This window comes from Passer montanus, unplaced genomic scaffold, assembly GCF_014805655.1.
Source record: "Passer montanus isolate IOZ18808 unplaced genomic scaffold, ASM1480565v1 scaffold178, whole genome shotgun sequence".
Taxonomy (NCBI): domain Eukaryota; kingdom Metazoa; phylum Chordata; class Aves; order Passeriformes; family Passeridae; genus Passer; species Passer montanus.
Genome location: NW_024365159.1, coordinates 257,804 through 276,813, shown reverse-complemented (window position 1 = coordinate 276,813; position 19,010 = coordinate 257,804). Strand labels below are relative to the sequence as shown.

Below are 19,010 nucleotides of genomic sequence, written 5' to 3'. Positions count from 1 at the left end.
CAAAGATACTGATAGACTCTTTCTTTTTTTTTTTTTTTCCAAGCCTTAACTCTTCACATGCCTGTCTGTTTCTAGGGGGAAAAAGTCCTTGCCTGGACACTGCAGCTATTTTGGGAACAGCCTTTGGAGTGGGTCACAGCCCTTATTTTGGGGAGTTTTGGGGGAGCTGGGGGATGCTCCTTCCAGAGCCTGCACACCTTCAGTTTAACCATAAGTTAAACAAGAAGCATTTTTTTCATCCTATGCCAAGTTTGGCCATGATAGTACATTATCAAGTGACCTTTTTAAATCTTAACCAGCTCCTTTGAAAAACATTTTTCCCCCCCACCCCCCAAATCTTTCTATTGATTTTAATGTAAAATAACGCTTTGAAGTTTGCAATTTATAGTCCCCCGAGAGTTAGAAAGTGAAGGGAATGGGTCATATATCCTATTTTTCCCCCCTTCTTTTCTTGCTTTAGCCCCTTGAGACAATACATGCCTTCAAGGCAGCACCTTGTTATTCCACCCCGTCGAATGCCACGTTGCATTTGCTGGGGATCAAACCGAAGATGAAGAAAAGATAAGAAAATTGGCCATAATGAACTCCAGAAGCAGGAGGCATTTTCACCATGAACTTGGAAACTCGCAGTGGAGAACTGAGCTTTAATTCAAACCAGTCCGAATGCCAAACTGTGAGGCTTTGAAGTCTGGAGAGGAATCAGTGGAAATCCTTTGAGCTAGGCAAAGATACTGATAGACTCTTTCTTTTTTTTTTTTTTTCCAAGCCTTAACTCTTCACATGCCTGTCTGTTTCTAGGGGGAAAAAGTCCTTTTTCTGTGTAAAAGGAGCAGATTTAAATAAGCAACATGCTCCTCATTTTTTGTTGTTATGTTTCAGGAAAAGCCAGTGTGTGTGGGTTTGAGAAAGTAACTGAGATAATTCTCCTTGTGAATGAGAGAAATGAGGAAATAAATAAATCCCAGTGAAACCACTCATCCCCACACTGAAAACCTATTTCAGAGTGGGTTTGCTCCATGCAAGAAAGAGATGGGAACTCAGATCAGTGATTTTCATCCTCTCTCCAAATATTATTAAATTATTAGTCCTGGGGTGCCCAAGCTCTCCTGACCTTTGGATGGTCCTTAATGCCATCGAGACATATCAGAAGTGAAGAAGAGTTAAAAATGAGCTTTCCTCTGCACTTTGTCACTTGTTGCCTTCCTAACCTGCAGCTGAAATCACTGCCTGCCCCAGCTCCAGGTTGGGGTGCACTGTTTTTGTGGTGGGGAGGGGGTGATCAGAAGGGATCTTGCAGGTTTTTGGGAGCCTGGAGCTCCTGCATCCTGTGGGTAGCTGCGGCTGGGCCAGAGTCAGCTCCACAGCCCATGTCTGAAGTCACCCCCCGAGTGTTGGGCAATCCCAGATTGCACAGATCAGGCAGAAATGGGGTCAATTTAATGGGAAGAATGCAGGGCACGTCGTTCCCAAAGTCCTGAACTGCCCAGAACATTCCCGGTGCCTCTGCTGTTGTTCCGTAGTTACAGAAACAAACAAGTTGTAAAATTCAGAGGGGTTTTTTGGACCAGGCTTTGTTGTTCCCTTACGTTTTACATCAGCTGAAATCCTGTTTGCCTCTCTCAATCCTCCTGATCCAGGTGCAAATCCAGCTAAGAGACCTGTAGGAAAAATGGGAAAGCTTCAGCTGGTTCTTTATTACACGGGAACAGCAATTAGTGAAATTTAAAATGTTTTATCTGCAGGAGTTTCCCTCTGAATTTACTGCAAGGAAGTTGTCCCGATGATGCCAGCAGTTGTGTTGTGTCTGAGAATTTCTTCCCCTGTCCCAGTAATTCCACCATAATAATTCCAGCCATGATTCCACATACAGCTTGATTCCAATTTTGACTTTATTTAAAATACCTCAGCCAGAAGGAAAAAGCCAGGACTGCACTTCCCCCTTCCTTTCAAAAAGCATTAAACAAGTTCAGAGACCAATTTTAGGGGCATTTAGGTTTTTCCCTCGATCCATAACCCATTTCAGGAGCGAGGAAGAGGGTGAGGGGGAAGAGATGCTGATGTTTTGCCTGGAATGGTTGTTGCTGTATTTTCAATTTCATGCTCTCCCCACGCTGATTTCATCCCAAAATTCCTAATCCCTTTTGATACAGTAAATGACCATGAAGAAGCAAAGACTGGAATTTTCAGGAAGCTGATTAGCCTGAGGAGCAGTGGATAATATTTTTATTTTATATATGTAAAATATGTAATGTGTGTAAAACCATCTATAGAAATATACACATGATATATATGAAATATAATATATATTAATAGATATATAAATATATGCATAATATAAATATATACACTTAACATAAATAAATTTATACATAGCACATATTAAAAACAATATATATAAAGCATAGAGTTGGCCAAGAGTGGGAAAAAGTCTCTAAAAAAGTGTTCAGCCTTCTAAGTTTCACCAATTTACTCACTGCAATGGAGCATTTAAAGCCCAAAATAATCCTCTGTAGGATAGTTTCATTTACCTATCATTTATTAAGCATTTAATTGGGGAATTAGCTAATGCCAGGCTAAAAATTGTTCATTCAGCCTTCTGGAAAATAGATCTAAAATTGCATTTATTCTTTTTTCCTCTCTTCCAAGCGATTGCAGAGCACAATGGGGAGGCTTTGCTGGTTGCAGCCATCAGTTTGCTCTCGTGTAGAGCTGTTCAGCTCAGCTGTAACCAGGCAAATAAAAGGATTTCATTTATTTTAAGCAAGCAAAACAAGCTTCTGAAATTAGGAAAATTTTGGTTTCCTTGTTTTTTAAAAAATTCTACATGGATTGAATAAGTATTCAGTGTTAGGAATATTCATTACTCAGTGAATAACTTTACAGCCACCTCAGCGATTCCTTAAAAGACCCAGCTCCAGGCAGAGCTGCTTATCTCCTGGGTAATAATTCAAATTTCTGGCTTTTTTAGAGTCTCATCAGCAGGGCAAAGCCAAGGGGTTGTTTCCAGTTTAATCCTTGTTTCCCCTCGAGGGTTTGGCTTTACTGAGGTGGATCTGAGTGAAGGGCTGGTTTTGTCTGTGGACAAGGGAAAATTAAAAAGCAAAAAGCTGAACGAGATGTGTCCAAAACGTTGTCCACAGATGGAGTCTCGGAAACACTCCGGATTTTTGTCATTTTTTCTTACAACTGAAAACACAAAATGAGGGAGTTCTGGGTTTGACCCTCCTGGATCAAGTTTTACATCCATGCGGAACATCAGACAGAGTTTGATGTGGCTTTGGGATGCTGGTGTCATACTGGAATGAGGAGAAGGGCTTTTCTCTCCTCAAACTGCCCCTGGCAGGGCTCAGGATTAGCCCTGGGTGCTGTGTGGCTGTGCTGGAGGAGTCACTGTGCCACTGTCACCCACAGCCACCTCCAGCTGAGGGTCACCAGCTGCCCCGTTCCTCAGGAGCCTCAGGACACCTGTGCCAGGAGCTGAAATGAGATGGTGGTCAGGGTTCTTCCCAGCCATGCTGTGCTCCATGAGCTGTCCCCTGGCTGAGAATCCCCATGGATCTGTGATCCCATGGGTTGCTCAGTGCTGATGGACCATCCCCAGCCCCTGGGGATGCAGGGGTTTGGGCTGGCTCTGGTGATCCCAAACTTCCACTGAGATCCTAGCAGCTCCCACAGTGCCGTAACTCGGGGAGGGGGAGAAATAAATCTGATTCTTTGAGCAGTTTTCCTTGGGTTAGGAATGAAAAAGCTCAGGGAAAATAAACCTTTGGCTGCTGCCCTTGCTCTGGAATTGCTGCTTCAGGCCTTGGTGAGGGAGGTGGTTTCTCCTAAAAATTTCTATGGGTTCCACCAAACTGTAAACTCACCAGCCAGAGCTGTGCTCTTGTCTTCCTCATGGAATCATCCCCCAAGGGCTAAATAGAGAGGGGCAATCATGTTGTCAGAGGAGAAAATTCAAATTCCTTGTTGGGATTTTGTGTGTATTAAGGGGAAATGCTATTCTTTTGTTCTCACAGAAGTTTCTATGTCTGCACACGGAGATCAGCAATGTTGCAGGAGGCTCTGGGGTTGCTGTGGCAAATAGTTGGGAAAACAATAAAGGTGGGAGGTGTGTGGGGGGGGGTTTTTTGGTGTCTGGGTGCCTGTTCCTGCTCTGTGGTGGCAGAGGAGACTGGAGGATGGGTTTGCTCAGTGCCTGGCAGAGGCTGATGCCCCATTCTGAGGGGCATGAGCTCAGCTGGATGTCACGAGCTGCTGACTCTGGCATATGTCTCCTGGCTGTTTAATATCCTCATGGCCAAACCTGGGAGCTTATATGAGCATTCTGATAGCACTTCAGCCATCTCAGCACAGAACAAGCCCCCCTGGGCTCTGTTTTTAGAGCATCACAATGACTCGACTCAATAAAGTGTGAGGTTCTCGTGTGTGCAAGGATTTACAGGTCCATGCTTTGGGATGTGGGTAAAATAACCTCAGTTCCTGCTCTAGAAAGTTATCCTGGCTGGTGGCTGTTCCTGGGATGGGGAAATGGGGAAATTACAGGTCAGGTTGCCCTAGGGATACATCCAGAATTCAGTAGGTGCAGTTACAATGGAAAAAATGTAATTTGGGAAGTGTGTCTTGATGTGGGGAATGGGATGTTTGCAACCTCCTGTAGGTTTTGAGGAGAATTTGTGGAGTTTGGAGAGAGAGAGAACCCAGAGGGGGAAAAAAGGTCTTTTGGTGAGAAACCACAGGAACAGATTCCTTGTTTCATTTAACTACAAACTTCAACAATCAGTAGGATGGGCATGCTGAACAATTCCATCCATTCTTTAGTAAACAAAACGTCAGAGGATGGGGAACTGGCATTGGGAGAGGTGGATTTGGGTGGGATATTTACATTCTAAAGCTGTTCGGCCCCATGGGACACTCTGGCCTTTGTTGTGGGAAATGAGAGGTGCAGCAAGGGAGGAAGGAATCACTTTGCAAAGCCTAGAGGACATGTTTTGAGGGAGGACATGGAGATAATGCCTTGGGGTGAGGTTTCCCAGGTAGTTTTGCAGCCAGATGCCCTCTTACTTTACCCTTATTCCCATGTATGTAAATCAGGATGTGATCCCAAATGGGAAATACAAGGGGTGACAACTCATTTGCCTGCTCAAAACACGAGGCAGAGGAAATCCCAGGGAGTGCAAGGAGTTCTCCCAGCCAGGCTCTCACCTTGTAGAGAAATAGGTGGGCTTTGCTGCCATGGAATGAGGGTTTGGTGAGAGGGTTTAAGCACCCCTGCCTTTGCTCAGGAACCCCTCTGACGTGTGTGCTGTGGATATTCTGTGTTCCAGGACAGTAGTGATGCCCATTGCCAACGAGTTTGCCCCAGATGTTGTGCTGGTGTCATCTGGTTTCGATGCTGTGGAAGGGCACCCCACACCCCTGGGAGGATATAATCTGTCAGCAAAATGTAAGTGGGGGCTTTACTTCTGCTGCTGTCCTATGGATTAAAGGACAGTGTTCCCAGCTTTTACTTTGCGGGGTCTATTTCAGATCTTTCATTACAATGGCAAAGCTTTCATCTTTCTTCTTTGAATTTTCATGGCATTTATCTTTTTATAATGCATATTTTGGCCCAGCTGAAGCCTTAATTTTGGGGGTTTTTTGAAACATTGCATATTTCAGATTTGAAATATTCAATATGTAATATTGTGTAATTTATTTGTAGTCACATCTCTGCTGAATTAGAGAGTTATGCTGGCATTAATATAAAATTGCAGAAAAAGGCCGTGCCAGCTCTAAACACTCTCATTGCTACCACAAATCCATTTCTTCCTCCAGGACACCTTATTAAAATTTTGAGCTGAATATCCACCTTTGAATTAATTACAGACGTCCACAAACCCTCCTTTTTGCTTTGGGTCTGGGATGTCTTTGGGAGATGCAATGAAATCCCCCCCCCCCAGGTTATGTGGAGTTTACCTGGCACTCTTTCCTTCAAATTAATCCAGAGGACAGTTTTTCTTGCAAAAAGGGTTTTACTATTATTTTTTAAGAGTTTGTTCCAGCCAGAAAAGTTGTTCTCTGCAGTGAACTTTAAAACCTCATAAGGGAGCTGAACCTGTAAACTTTATTTAAGAATAAAGTGAAATAGGTTTACAAGAGGCAAGTTCCTTGAGATATCAAGGAACACTTTGGAAAGGAAAGGTCTTGTTTACCTGCTGGTTGAGTTTGCCATGCTCTGCTCCTCTCACAAAACCAGCTGTATGCTCAGCAGTGGATGGTTTTCTCTGCCTGTTAATTTGTTAATTTGCCGACTCGCAAAGGGGTTCACTCCGAGGCAGAAAGCAGGCAGTGGGGATGGAGGGTAGAAATTCCCTGGCTTCTCCTTTGTTTGGCTTTTTGATTTTATTTTTTTTCCTCCTGGAGGGGCAAGGTTGCTTTGAGGACACGTTTTTTAAATCCTCGCCGCTTGGTTCTGTTTTGTTTAAAGGGGGCAGAAATGTATTGTGTGTCATCTGATCAAAGTGCCGGGTGCCCCTGGAATTTTTATAGCATATTATGGATGGGAAGAGCTGTCTGCTGAGAACGAGATGTCAAACCTAAATCTCTCTGGGGCACTGTGCTGCTGCTATCCCCACCCAAACTGAGCCCATTCCCCTTCCTCCCCCTTCCCCCAAAGCAATATCCAGCAGAAATCCGCCCTTTTCCCTGCTTCCAAAGGGAATGTTGGCTGCTGGCTTTAATTTGGGGTGCTGAGGGGTGGCAAGGGGAGGATGGTGATGCTCTCAGCTGGGGTGGTGCTGGTGGGGGACACAGGGATCCATCCCAGGGAAGCTGCAGCTGGAGCCGCGCAGCGAGCGCATTGCAGCCCAACCTGGCTCGCGTTATGCGCCGAGCCTTTTCAAATCCCCGCTGGCTTTTTAATATGATGTAATTCCTCTCCCTAATTCTTTGATCCTCTGCCAGGAGCCCCATTCCAGCCACCACCTTTGCCCTTCTCCTGCATTTCCTCTGTTCCCTCCTTGCAGGCTTCGGGTACCTGACGAAGCAGCTGATGGGCCTGGCCGGGGGCCGCGTCGTGCTGGCCCTCGAGGGTGGCCACGACCTCACGGCCATCTGCGACGCCTCGGAGGCTTGTGTGTCTGCCCTGCTGGGAAACGAGGTACAGGCACCCCCAAAACCCGCCCCCACCTCGCCTTTGGGCGTCTCATCCTCCCGTCTGCCAAGTTTCTGCCGTTGTTTTGCATCCTTCTGACACTTGGTGTTTATAGGAGTGTTTGTTTTATGCTTAAAAGCCACCTGTGCTTTGCAGTCCGTGCAATGAGTGAAACAGCTAAGAATGATTTTTGGGTTTGTTCTTTCTCCAAATAATTTGCTTCGTGCTCTTTGAAAAAGAGCTCTTTCAATTAATTTCTGAATTTGTTGTGCAAGTCTTCCCTTCTCTTTGCTCCCCTCTCTAGTCCTACAGCCTGTGGCTGCTACATGGGGCAGCTTGCTTGACATGGTTTGCAGCTGGGTTTTTTCCTAGGAGTTACATTTTCTATTTTCTGCACGTTGCTGTGTAGGAAAAGCCTTGACTGTGTCAGAAAAATTGACCAGAAAGGTTAGGGGGGGATGATTGCGAGATAAGAGCCAGACAGAGAAGTACAGCAAGATGTTGGATTCTGAAGAGCTCAGAGTATTTTCCTGCAGAGGAAATTTTAGATACTCCATCTTTTCTGCTTTTTCCCCCCCACTTTTAGTATCAGTGGGATGAAAGAAGGAACGCTACATCTACACATCTTTGAAATCCTTGCAGGGGTGTTGACTCCACACTGCCCTGGGCAGCCTGACTGAATGCCTGAGCATGCTTCCAGTGAAGGAATTTTCCCTAATATCCAACCTAAACCTCCTCTGGTGCAGCTTGAAACCATGTTTGAGGGCTTTTGGGTACGGATACTTTGGGCTGACGTGCAGCTCCAGAGGAGCTGAGCAGTGGGTCTGTTTCTAGTGGGACCTGATTTCTGCAGAAGGTTGTAGTTCAGTGGCCATCAGGTGTCTGGAAAGACAGAGAAGGAGCTTGGATTTGCATGGCGGTGTGGAGCAGTTCGACCTTCAGCCTGTTGGAGAAGTGTTCTGTCTTGGAGTGTCCACACTCAGCGTTAGGTGGGAGGCTGGAGGAGCCAGGCCAGGAGATAAACCAGCTGGGATTCATCAGGAGCACCTGCTTCCATCATCCAGCATCCCAGCTCCCAGTGTCCAGGGAGCATCCTGCTCCTTGTGCTTGGCCAGGCAGTTCTGAGAAGGCTCTGGGCATGGGGAATGGCTGCAGCCTGCACTCAGCCCTCAGAATAGCTGAAAACTCAGGAGGCAGCTGCCACACCAGCATGGAAACAGGGGGGTTCCAGTGGTGGGGCACTGGCACAGGTTTCATAGAGAAGCTGTGGCTGCCCCTGGATCCCTGGAAGTGTCCAAGGCCAGGATTAGGTTTGGAGCAGCCTGGGATAGTGGAAGGTGTCTCTGTCCCAGGCAGGGGTTGGGACTGGATGAGCTCTAAGGTCCCTTGTAAGCCAGACCTTCCTGGGATTCTGTGAGGTGTTTATTGTAGCACCCATATGTTTTAAGTGGTCACTACAGACAATTCCTCTGGCTCCAGCCACCTTTGGGTGCAGGATGCACTTTGAAAGGGAAGCAATGGGAATAACACCTGGAGGATGTCGTTCCTCCTGCTCAGTGGGCTCCTAGGAGCACAGGAGGCTGACTGCAACCACCAGCAGTAAATAAGTGCTTGATCCAAGCCATGGGTGTGTTTTGGGAGTGTGAGGTTGTGGGGAGAGCTCAGCACTCAGGATGCCTTGGATGTTGTGAGCTGCCTGATTTCATTGAGCAAAGGAAATATTAATCCTTAAAGATAAAAACCATTGATTATTTTAATCATGGCTACAAGGACACTTAAACGCAGACCTGCTCTCACTTGTCCTAGGTGGGCTGGGCAGATAGGGTAATATTCCCTGGCTTACCCACACATCAGAAAGCAGGAAGCACTCATTTGATCCAGGTCTTTCCTGGAACCTTTTGAAGGCAGGGGAGTCGGGGGGAGCGGCTGCAGCTCTGTGTTGCGGCCCTTTGATGCGGTTTGATCTACAGCGTGTCGGAGGATCCTGCCTGCACACACATGGACAGGCAGCTGTGGCCAGGGCGGGCTGCAGGGAGCTGGGCTGGCTCAGGAGCCATCCTGGAGCTCCACTGGGGCTGGTAGGAAATGAGGGGAGCAGTGCCAGTCCCCTGAGCACGGCGTCCACCGGCAGAGATCAAAACTCCCGCGTCGGGAGAAGCACGGGGCCAGCGCAGGAACCAGCTCCTTTCCAGCCTGCCAGGAAATTAAATCAGAGCTGGGGCTGTGCAGCTGATTACTACACTGGGGAGGGGGTCAGGGCTGGGGAATGGACCTGCATTGCTGTGCTGGCAGAACTGTGCAATGCTCACAGGGCTTCAGTGGAAATCAGGAGTGGGAAATCAGAGAGAGACTTTGAGACAGTCTGAGAGATTTTGGGTTGTTCCGCCTGGAGAAGGCTCCAGGGAGAAGTCTTCCAGTGCCTAAAGTGACTCCAAGAGAGCTGGACAGGAACTTTAGGCAAGGCTCTGATGGGACAGGAAAAGGGGGAATGGTTTTAATCTATTTTAACCCAGAGGGCAGGGTTAGATGGGATATTGGGAAGGAATTGTTCCCTGGGAATTGTTCTCTGGGCACAGGGTGCCCAGGCCAGCTGTGGCTGCCCTTGGATCCCCAGAAGTGTCCCAGGCCAGGCTGGGCAGGGCTTGCAGCAGCCTGGGATAGTGGAAGATGTCCCTGCCCATGGCAGGGGGTGAGATGAGATGAGTTTTAAGATCCCTTCACCCCCCAGTATTCCATGATTCCATGATTTTGAGGTCTGCTGATGGCAGTCCAGACCAGTTAGCCACCGTTCCTTTCCCATTACTCTGCAGGGCTGTTCAGTCCATCGTGGACATCCCCAGCCTCTGCCCTTCAAACAAGAAGGCCTCATGCCCAGAGGTTTTTTGCTCCCTTTTCCACAGGCTGAGGCTCTTTGTGAATGCTATTTCAGGAGGAGGAGTGACTTCTGGAATCAGGAACATGCTTTGTCTCAGTGTCAACCAAGAGGCCTTGGAAAGCTCTGGCATAAAGACTTATCCAGGAATTGCTTTTGCCTTCACTCAATGTCATACAGAAACCAGTCTGGCGCAGAACTATTTTTAGAGTGGAGAATTAATAAAAAGTACAATCCATAATTACTGAATCTGGAATGCAGCATCCCGTGAAGTACCTATGGAATGGCTGCCATGTGCTCATAAGAGCAGTTTTGGCTGCAGCTTCTCTTGGCTTTGAGCAAAGTTAAACTTTGCCATAGATATTTTTAACTCTTAAACTCTGGCTGTTCTTTGCTGGGAAACATCCCTGGTTGAGCTGTTTTCAGCACAGTTAACAGCAGTGTTGTTTTGGACAGCCCACCTTGGAGGTTTGGGATGAATTCATTCATTAGTAGAGAACCTGGGAGGGCAGAGGTGTCTTCTCCGTCTTGAGTTTTTCTAAAGGAAATCAAATAAATCCTAAAATATTCCTCCATCAGTGCTTGGCAGGCCTTTTCCTGGGATAGCACAGGCATGTTCCCACTGCAGAATGACTAGTGGAAGGTGTCCCTGCCCGTGGCAGGCATGGAGTGGGATGAGCTTTAATGTTCCTTCCCACCCAAACCATTCTGGGATTCAATGGTAACATTCCTTTGGTGTTCCTCTCTCTCTCTCTCCAGCTTGACCCTCTTCCAGAGAAGGTTTTCCAGCAGAGAGCAAATGCTAACGCGGTGCATTCCATGGAGAAGGTCATCGAGATCCACAGTGAGTGCAGCCCCACCGACCCAGCTGGGTCCCTGGAGTCCCCCCTTGGGCTTCCCCACCATTCTGCCAGCTCCCTGCTCCCGTTTCCCAGTTTGCTGGTGGTCACTGCACCCTGAGCTGGGTTTGTGCAGCTGCAGGCTGGTGTTGCTGTGGATGGAGCCGTGCCCAGCAGGGCTTTAGCCTTTAGGGGGAATTACAGAATCAGAGCACGGCTTAGGTAGACCTCCAGGAGGATCCAGTCTAGCTGTTAACCCAACAAAAATTAAAAGGTCTAAAATCTCTGCAAAGGACAGACTGTCCTGCCATCAGAGGGTGCTCTTAATACTTCAAAAGCAGTTAAGTATCTCTGAATAGCACAAGTCTTATTGGGTGTTGTGGCACCCATTAATTAGGAGTAGATAGGCGTGGAAGTGAAGCAGGCTCTCAGGCACAGGCTGGGATTCTTGGAATGTCCTGTGCAGGACCAGGAGTTGGACGCCATGATTTCTCCCAAGGGATGATCCCTTCCAAGGATATTCTGTAAGTTTTGCTGACAGTTGCTGATATTTTAGGTTTATTTAGCTAAGCAGTTTTAAATCATTGCATTGAACCTTGCCTGGAGAAATGATTGGAAATTCTTTCCTCTGGAGCCTTCCCAGTGCTCTTCCCAATGCAAAAAGGTGTAAAACTGCCAACATAAAAAACACTTTGGAGGTTGAAGCTTGTACTTGGTGGTCTTGGAGGTTTTTTCCAACTTAATGGCTCTAAATACATCTTGGACTTCTTTAGTCTTCAGGGATTTGCCCACTGAAAGTACGTGGCAGTCAGCAGGTGGATCCAGACCTGGACTGCATCCTTCCCTCTCCTGGATTTTTTGGTAGAGAGACATTTCCAGTCACACTTGTCCTTGGGTCTAGAAGTTTCTGAGGTATTTGAAGTGGAAAAAGGAATTCTTTTTTGAGCACCTAAGGCCCTTAAAGTGTATGGATCAGATGAGTGTTCCTTGGGCAGTTCCGAGCCGGTGGCTGGGTTTGGGAAAGCAGGAGCTGGAATGGTGCCCTGATGGCCCTGTTGTCACCTCTCCCCCAGGCAAGTACTGGCATTCCCTGCAGCGTTTTGCCTCCACGGTGGGATATTCCCTGGTGGAGGCCCAGAAGTGTGAGAACGAGGAGGCAGAGACAGTGACGGCCATGGCATCGCTGTCGGTGGGTGTGAAGCCGGCGGAGAAGAGGTCAGTGGTTTCCCATCTCATTTCCAGTCTGTGCAGCCAGGAGGAGCAGCCTTGCAGGTCAATCCTCTCCTTTCAGCCACTGCTGCTGTGCTCCCCACATCCCCTGTCTTCCATGGGTTCCCAGAAGACCTCCCGGGCTGCAGGAGAGCAGCAGAGCCATGAGCTCTGTGCATGCACCCTGTGCCTGAGCCTTCTGTTCTGAGCGTGGTTTTGGACCACAAAAAGGAATTTTATTTTGCTGGGGAAAATCTTAATGTTGCCCAAGTGAGATGGTCCAAAAACCCTTCTTGGTGGCAAGTTTAATTCAGGTGATCCCAGCTGGCTGGGTGGGAAGGTGATGGGAACATAAAGAGTGAGACTTGGCACCACGAATTGTCCAGCTGTATCATGCCAAACCCTCTTTTCTCTCTCCCCTCCCTGTCCCACCGTGCCTGCCTGCACAATCCCTCAGACCTGAGGACGAACCCATGGAAGAGGAGCCTCCCCTGTAGCACCCACCTTCGAGCTGGAGTTCTCCTGTCTGTTCGTCTTCGTCTTGAAGCTCTGCCAAGAAGCTTTCTCTTGTTACTCCTGCGTCCTGTCACGGTTATTTCCCGAACACGGAAGGACAGCCAGGTGTAAAGCAAAGCAAGCGACACAAAAAACAAATCTCTCTGCATCTTTGAGTCTCTTTTTGCTGACAAAAACGCTGGTGAAGAGCAGCAAAGGACTGACGCGTTGGGCACTCTTCCTCTGGTCCTCACTGGGAGCAGAAAGAGGAACGATGCCTGGGAAGTCTTTGGCAGAATTGCCAAACAAAAACGAAACGCGAGAATGATAAAGAAATCAAAGATTCAACAACACAAATCAAACAAACCTTAACATAAAACTGGTGCTTACAAAGTTGATTACCCACAACTGAGCAATCTCCGCTTGAACCACTCAACCCATTGTGTACTTTCATTTCTTGGATATTTGGAAATGGCTTTTGCCTGCCTGTGAGTCAGCAGCAGCTCTTGTCGGAACTGGAACGTTGGGAGATGATGGTGAATTTTTAACGGGGAGGGACAGGGAATGAGGGACTCATCTGACACCTAAAGCAAAGGGAAGCAGAAGGGGGGAACGGTAGCCCAGATGGAGTCGGCTTTATTGTCTCCAAAGCCATCTGAAGATGAGTTTGTGCCTTTTTTTTTAATTGATGGATTTGGTGCAGCTGGATTTTCTGAAGTTTGAGGAACAATGCCTTAAGTAAAAATTAATTAAAAAAAACAAAACACACATGAAAAAAAAAAAAAAGAAAAAGAAAAAAAAAATAACACAGCAGTTCCTGAATATTTTTCCTCTGGTTGGGAAAGCCAAGGACTGCCATCAGGAAGGAAGACTTTTTGGCTTGTGCTGGCATGATGGTGGGAAGCAGGCATCAGCTGAACAGAGCGTCTCCAAAAACTGTCGACAAGTTTGGATTTGTTTTGTTTTCTTTCATTGCTGTTTCAGAGAAAAGGAAAAAAGAAAAAAAAAATTAAGGTAGTTGCCAAAAAAGTGGCAAATACTGTTGGGTCTTTGAAATTCAACCATTTTTAACAACCAATTTTCAAATGTTTTCTCTCTCTTCTACATTATCTAGCAATTGAACTTACCAATTTGGTTGTTGAAGCATGTATTAGACACAAATGCAGGTTTTAAGACTGGAATGCTTTTTATTAAAAGCAACTAGCATGAGATATTGCTTAAATTGTTAGGTATAAATATATATATGTGTATAATGTATATTCCAAATGTATTCCAAGCTTAGAAACCGGATTCCTATGAATTATTGAGAAGAATATTTATGATGCATTTATAGAAAAAAGAAAACAAATATATGTAATAAATGCATACTCTAACAGTAGCCATTGGAAGCTCCCTAGGGACAGATTTGGGAATTGGAACGTCAAAGGTGCTTTTGGAAAAGGATCTAGGTTGAAACTCGAGGACTTGTCAGGTGACAGGTTGGGAAGTTTTTCAGAAAGCCAACACTTTAGCCACTGGGCAACTACCCTAAACATTTGTATTTTAATTTAAGGTTTTTAGTTGTGATCCTTTTCTAACAAACATGAGAAAAAAAAGTTTTTTATAGCAAAGACGCTGAATTTGCTGTTAATTTTTATATGGATATTTCCCAAAACCCTCCAGAAGCCTTGTTTGTGTGACTCTGACATTTCTTTTCCATTTGGCAGGTTTCCTTTCTGAACGGCAATAGCATCTAAACCTTTCTTCCTCCCTCTTTTCTTGCTTTATGATACATGGATTTTCCTTTTATTTTCTTATTTTAATTTTTTTTTTCTCTGTATTGTTTTCTCTCCTTTTCCTCAACTCTTTTGTACAGTGAGCAGCTTTCTGCAGGTGTAAGGAACTGTGGGCAGACCAACAGAGGTTGTTTTTTTCCGGGAAAGGGCGCATTTTACCGAGGAGGAGGAGGATGAGGGACCGCCATGGGCTCCTTTGTTGTACTGATTCCGCCAACTGTATATTTCCTCAGCTCTCTTGTAGTAGCTCTGTAAAGAAAATAAGGAATTTTCTTACCTGGTAGTGTTCAGTGGGCGATGCCTTTGTCCTGCCCGCGGCTCCTGGCGCTGCCTGCCCTCGGGAAGGCTCCTTGGATACTCCAGGACCGCCGGTGTTTTCTCTCTGCCGGACATGCCCGCAAACTCCCCGGCTCCTCTCTCCCTCTTTTTCTCCCCTCTTCTTCTTCTTCCTGATGCTGGGAGGGGTTTTGGAGGCTTTTTTTTTTTTGCCCCCCCCCACCCCAGGAGGTCATTGCCTCCCGGGAATGCCGGGTGGGAGAGGCTGCGAGCCCCATCACAGAGCGTGGAGTGTCTTCGGGAGACAGCGCTCCCTGCGTGCCTTCCTCCATAGGAAGCATAGGACAGCACATCCCTCTTCCCAGCACAGCTTCTCCTTAACCACCCTTCCTTCATTTATCCTGCTCCCATGGTGACTGGTGGGGTTGCTTCCAGTAACTTCTCTTCTTTCCAGTTCTCGAAGCAGCCGCTTTCGTTCCGTTCAGGACTCACTCGTGGGAGGAATCGGGAGCATGACCCCATGCTGGAGGCTTTTGTTTCCTTCCTCAATTTCTAGCACAGTTTCAGAACCAGACACTACAGTATTTGAGTTGTGCAAACCCAAGTACGTCCTAAAACCCCAAAAAGCTCCAGTGGCAAGGCCTGTCCTCGGCATATCCTAAAAATCCCCCCGTGTGAGAGCACCACATACCCGGGGATGTTGTGGTTTGGGTTTTCTTCCCTCTGACCACGCTGCTGCTGTGATCTCAAATCCATCCGACTGCCGAATTTGGTGACAGATGTGAGGTTTTGCTCCCTGTGCCATGGGCAGTGCCTGTGTTTACACCTCCCTTTGTGTTGTCAGCTCTTCCCCGGAAGGTTTTTGACATTTCTGCTCCCGGTTGTGGCAAAGCTTTTTCCTTCCTTTTTGCTCTCCCGGGAGCTGCCGGCTGACTGTGCTGAGCCGGTTCCTTTGGAAAATCTGGAGGAGCATGTTGGGATGACACCTTCCTTCCTTCCTTCCTTCCTTTCCCTCAGCTTTTTGCCGGGATGGGAAGATTTTTCCCAAGATGACAGAGCTCGTCTCCTCCATACTCCCGGCAATGTGGATTTGTTTCGCAGCATCCCCCTTTTCCCTGGGAACGCTCTTCCCTGGGCTGTGACCTTCCCTGGGGATGCTCTTCCCCGGGGATGCTTTCCAGGGCCAGTGCAGGCACGGAGGGAAAGGAGGGAGCCCTCGTTTTGAGGCTCTCCAGGGGGATTTTTCACCTTTTTGAGCCATTAAGCTTTCCATTTCAGATGACTTTGCCACAGGGGCGGCCGTGCCAGCGGGGTGGGAGCCCGGGATGCTCCCACATCCCGGCATGTGCTGCCCAGGGCATCCTTTATACCTGCTTGGGAAGAAAAGCAACATCTTTCAATCCTCTTTACAGTGAAGTGAGGCCCAGTTTGCAGTACACAAGTAACCATTGGGGGTTTTTTGGTTGGTGGTTTTTTTTTGTTTGGTTGGTTGTTTTTTTTGTTGGGATTTTTTTTTACTTTCGATACAAAACATTCCTTTTTTTATTAGTCACGGTCATGTACTCATTCCATTCTTCCTTTTGTAAACTTTTTTGGGCCCATGTTCTTTTACGGGCATTGATATATATAAATATATATATAAATATATATGAATATATTTTTTTAAGTTTCCTACACCTTGAGGTTGCATGGTCTGTAAGGTTGGCATGTCTTTATATTGTATACAGATTTTGCACGCCAAACTTGGCAGCTTTGAAAACGATAATGAGAAAAAGAAAACAAAAACAACAAAAAAAAAAAAAGAGGTGGTTTGGGGTTTCTTTGGGTTGGTTTTTGTTTTGGTTTGGTTTTATATTGTTTTGTTTTTTTTTTTTCTCTCGTGGCATTTGTGGAGACTAAAGGTTGGGATGTTGTTGTCACACACACTCACTCACCCACACAGCTACACACCAAGGAAGAAGAGTGGGAATTCTTTTTTTATTTTTTTTGGAGTCTTACTGAACTTAATAAGAAGAAATTGTGCTTTTTATTGTTAAAAAGAGTAAATAAATAAAAAAACAAAAAGGACTACTTAAACATTTCTCATTTTAAGAAGAAAAGAAAAAACTAAGATGTTTATCTAGCACTTGTGACTTACCAATAATAGAGTTTATTGTATTTATGTGGAAACAGTGTTTTTAGGGAAACTACGCCGAACACACCAAGTAAACTGCCTGTGTCATTATTATTATTGTTATTATTATTATTTTCCTTTGGGTTGGTGTTTTTGCTTTGATTTCTCGGCTGGGTGGGGAGGTTGGATGCAACCCTTGTGTCAACACACAGAGTCATTCATTCCGAGGAGCCGGACAGATGGATGGATGGATGAGGAGGACTTTAAAGAGTTAACTCTTCAGCACAGCTGCGTTAACTTTTTTAAGAAATTACTTTTACATGATGTATTTTTGCTCGGTTTCACTTTAAGCAGTCGTGTACTGTGCAACACTGTGGTTTAAAAACGAGACTTTACAGCAAGAGGCAAAACGTGTTTCTTCATTGTCATGAAGTTGGGCTCGTTCTCAGCTCATCTTCATTTTGTCTTTGATATTGATGATGAAAAAGAAAAAAAAAGTATCCTATTGAAAGAAAATAAATTAACACTTTTTCTGTGCTCCATAGTGGAGGCGCTATTTTCCAATTTATGAGGATGACAAACTTATATATATAATATATATATAAAAGTGGGGGTGGGGAGGGGGGGAAGGGGTTGAAACATTATTCACCCGAGAGCTTATTACAGATATGTAGTATCAAAAAGTTGTAACGATATTATATTCTACTTTATACCTATACATGCTCAGTATGACGTCACCATTGGTAGCAGCTACCGGTTTACGCTGTAATTTAGACACAATTTCACTCTTCTTGTATGGACCCTACTTTCAGTGATGGTAGCATTCTTTGTGCTCGACTTTCCGACGGTCCTTTCTTTTAAACTGGTGGAGTTGGATTGTTTTTCTCATTCTTGTTTTTTCTTTCTTTGTTTTTATTTTATTTTTATTTCATTTTTCTCTTTTCTCTTTATTTTGTTTGGGGTTTTTTTGTTTGGTTGGTTTTTTCTTTCTTTTTTTTTTTTTTTTACTGGCCAATGGTGTCTTTCTCTGACAGTACCGACTTCAATTTCAACTTTATTAGGAGTCCAGTATTTTGTACCACATTATGACAACTTGTTATTCTTGTGGTGTAAATAAAAGAAAAAAGTTAATTATAGTACAACCCAGGTTTCTGCTGCTGATCTTCTTTCCTTCCTTTGCTGGGATGGGGCGTTTCATCTGTTGGGTTCTTGACGTGTCATGGAAGGGGGTCTTGGTGCCAGAGAGGTTTTTTGGGCAAAATATACCCATGTCTACACTGGGGTGTTCATGGAATAGCTCCTGGATTTCCCCAGTTCCCTTGTGGCTCCCAGGTGCGTGTTGACAAGTGCCTGCAAAAAACCAGTTGAGTTTCCAGGTGAAGCAGCTCCAGCTTTATACTTTCACGGCCTTTTTCATCCGTGTTTTCCCTCTGATTGGCTTCCTGCTTGTCTCTGGAGCCCCCTGGACCATCCAAAATCCATCTGCTGCACGTGTGTCACCTGGAATTGTCCTGTGGTCACAGGGGAGAAGGCCACGCTTCAGTGCTGGGCTCCTTGCAGTGACTCCCTGGAGCAGCAGCAGGTTGGTGCTCTCTGAGGGCTCCTGGTGGGAGGGGTGGGGAGGGCTCCCAGGGAAAACTCCGGATGTTCCCAATTCCCTCAGCAGTGAAACAGCCCCTGCTGCTTCAGCCTGATTCATGGGAATCATGGAGTGGTTTGGGTTGGAAGGATCCGGGAGGTCCCCTCTCATCCCACCCCTGCCATGCCAGGGATTCTTCCCACTGTCCCAGGTGGCTCCCAGCCCCAATGTCCAGCCTGGCCTTGGGCACTGCCAGGGATCCAGGGGCAGCCACAGCTGCTCTGGGCACCCTGTGCCAGCCCTGCCCACCCTCACAGGGAACAATTCCTAATTCCCAATATCCCATCCATCCCTGCCCTCTGACAGTGGAAGCCATTCCCTGTGTCCTGTTCCTCCATCCCTTGTCCCCAGTCCCTCTCCAGCTCTCCTGGAGCCCCTTCAGGCCCTGCAAGGGGCTCTGAGCTCTCCCTGTATTTGTGCAGAGTGTGGGTTGGTGATTGCTTTAGGACCATGATCTGGGGGTTCCAGCCTGGCTGGGAGGGCACCTGCAGCTCCCAGGAGCTCCTTTCTGGGAGAGAAATCCCACTGCTGGGTGACCCAGCTGGGGCAGAGACCTTGTCTGGAGGGGTGGGGGCTGTTCCAGGTGCCATCCCAGCCCCAGTGCCAGGAATCATCTCACCTGCAATGCTCACAGCTCACCCTGGCACAGGGACATCAACC

General features: G+C 46.5%; 1 protein-coding gene and 1 pseudogene across 10 annotated transcripts in view; both read left to right on the top strand.

Annotated features, from left to right (window-relative positions):
• HDAC4 (histone deacetylase 4) overlaps positions 1-17,851 on the top strand; it is a 176,839-nt gene extending 158,988 nt beyond the window's left edge. For all 9 annotated transcript variants that reach the window (XM_039704597.1, XM_039704596.1, XM_039704598.1 and 6 more), the window contains 5 exons: positions 5,325-5,443; positions 7,005-7,138; positions 10,764-10,848; positions 11,917-12,058; positions 12,510-17,851. In XM_039704597.1, coding sequence (XP_039560531.1) covers positions 5,325-5,443; positions 7,005-7,138; positions 10,764-10,848; positions 11,917-12,058; positions 12,510-12,549 — 520 coding nt within the window. In that variant the 3' untranslated portion in view covers positions 12,550-17,851. The remainder of the gene's footprint in view (positions 1-5,324; positions 5,444-7,004; positions 7,139-10,763; positions 10,849-11,916; positions 12,059-12,509) is intronic.
• On the top strand, positions 16,254-17,853 carry LOC120500135 (annotated as a pseudogene). The gene has a single exon (XR_005627032.1). The product of XR_005627032.1 is annotated as an uncharacterized LOC120500135 (transcript).
• Positions 17,854-19,010: the final 1,157 nt, after the last annotated feature.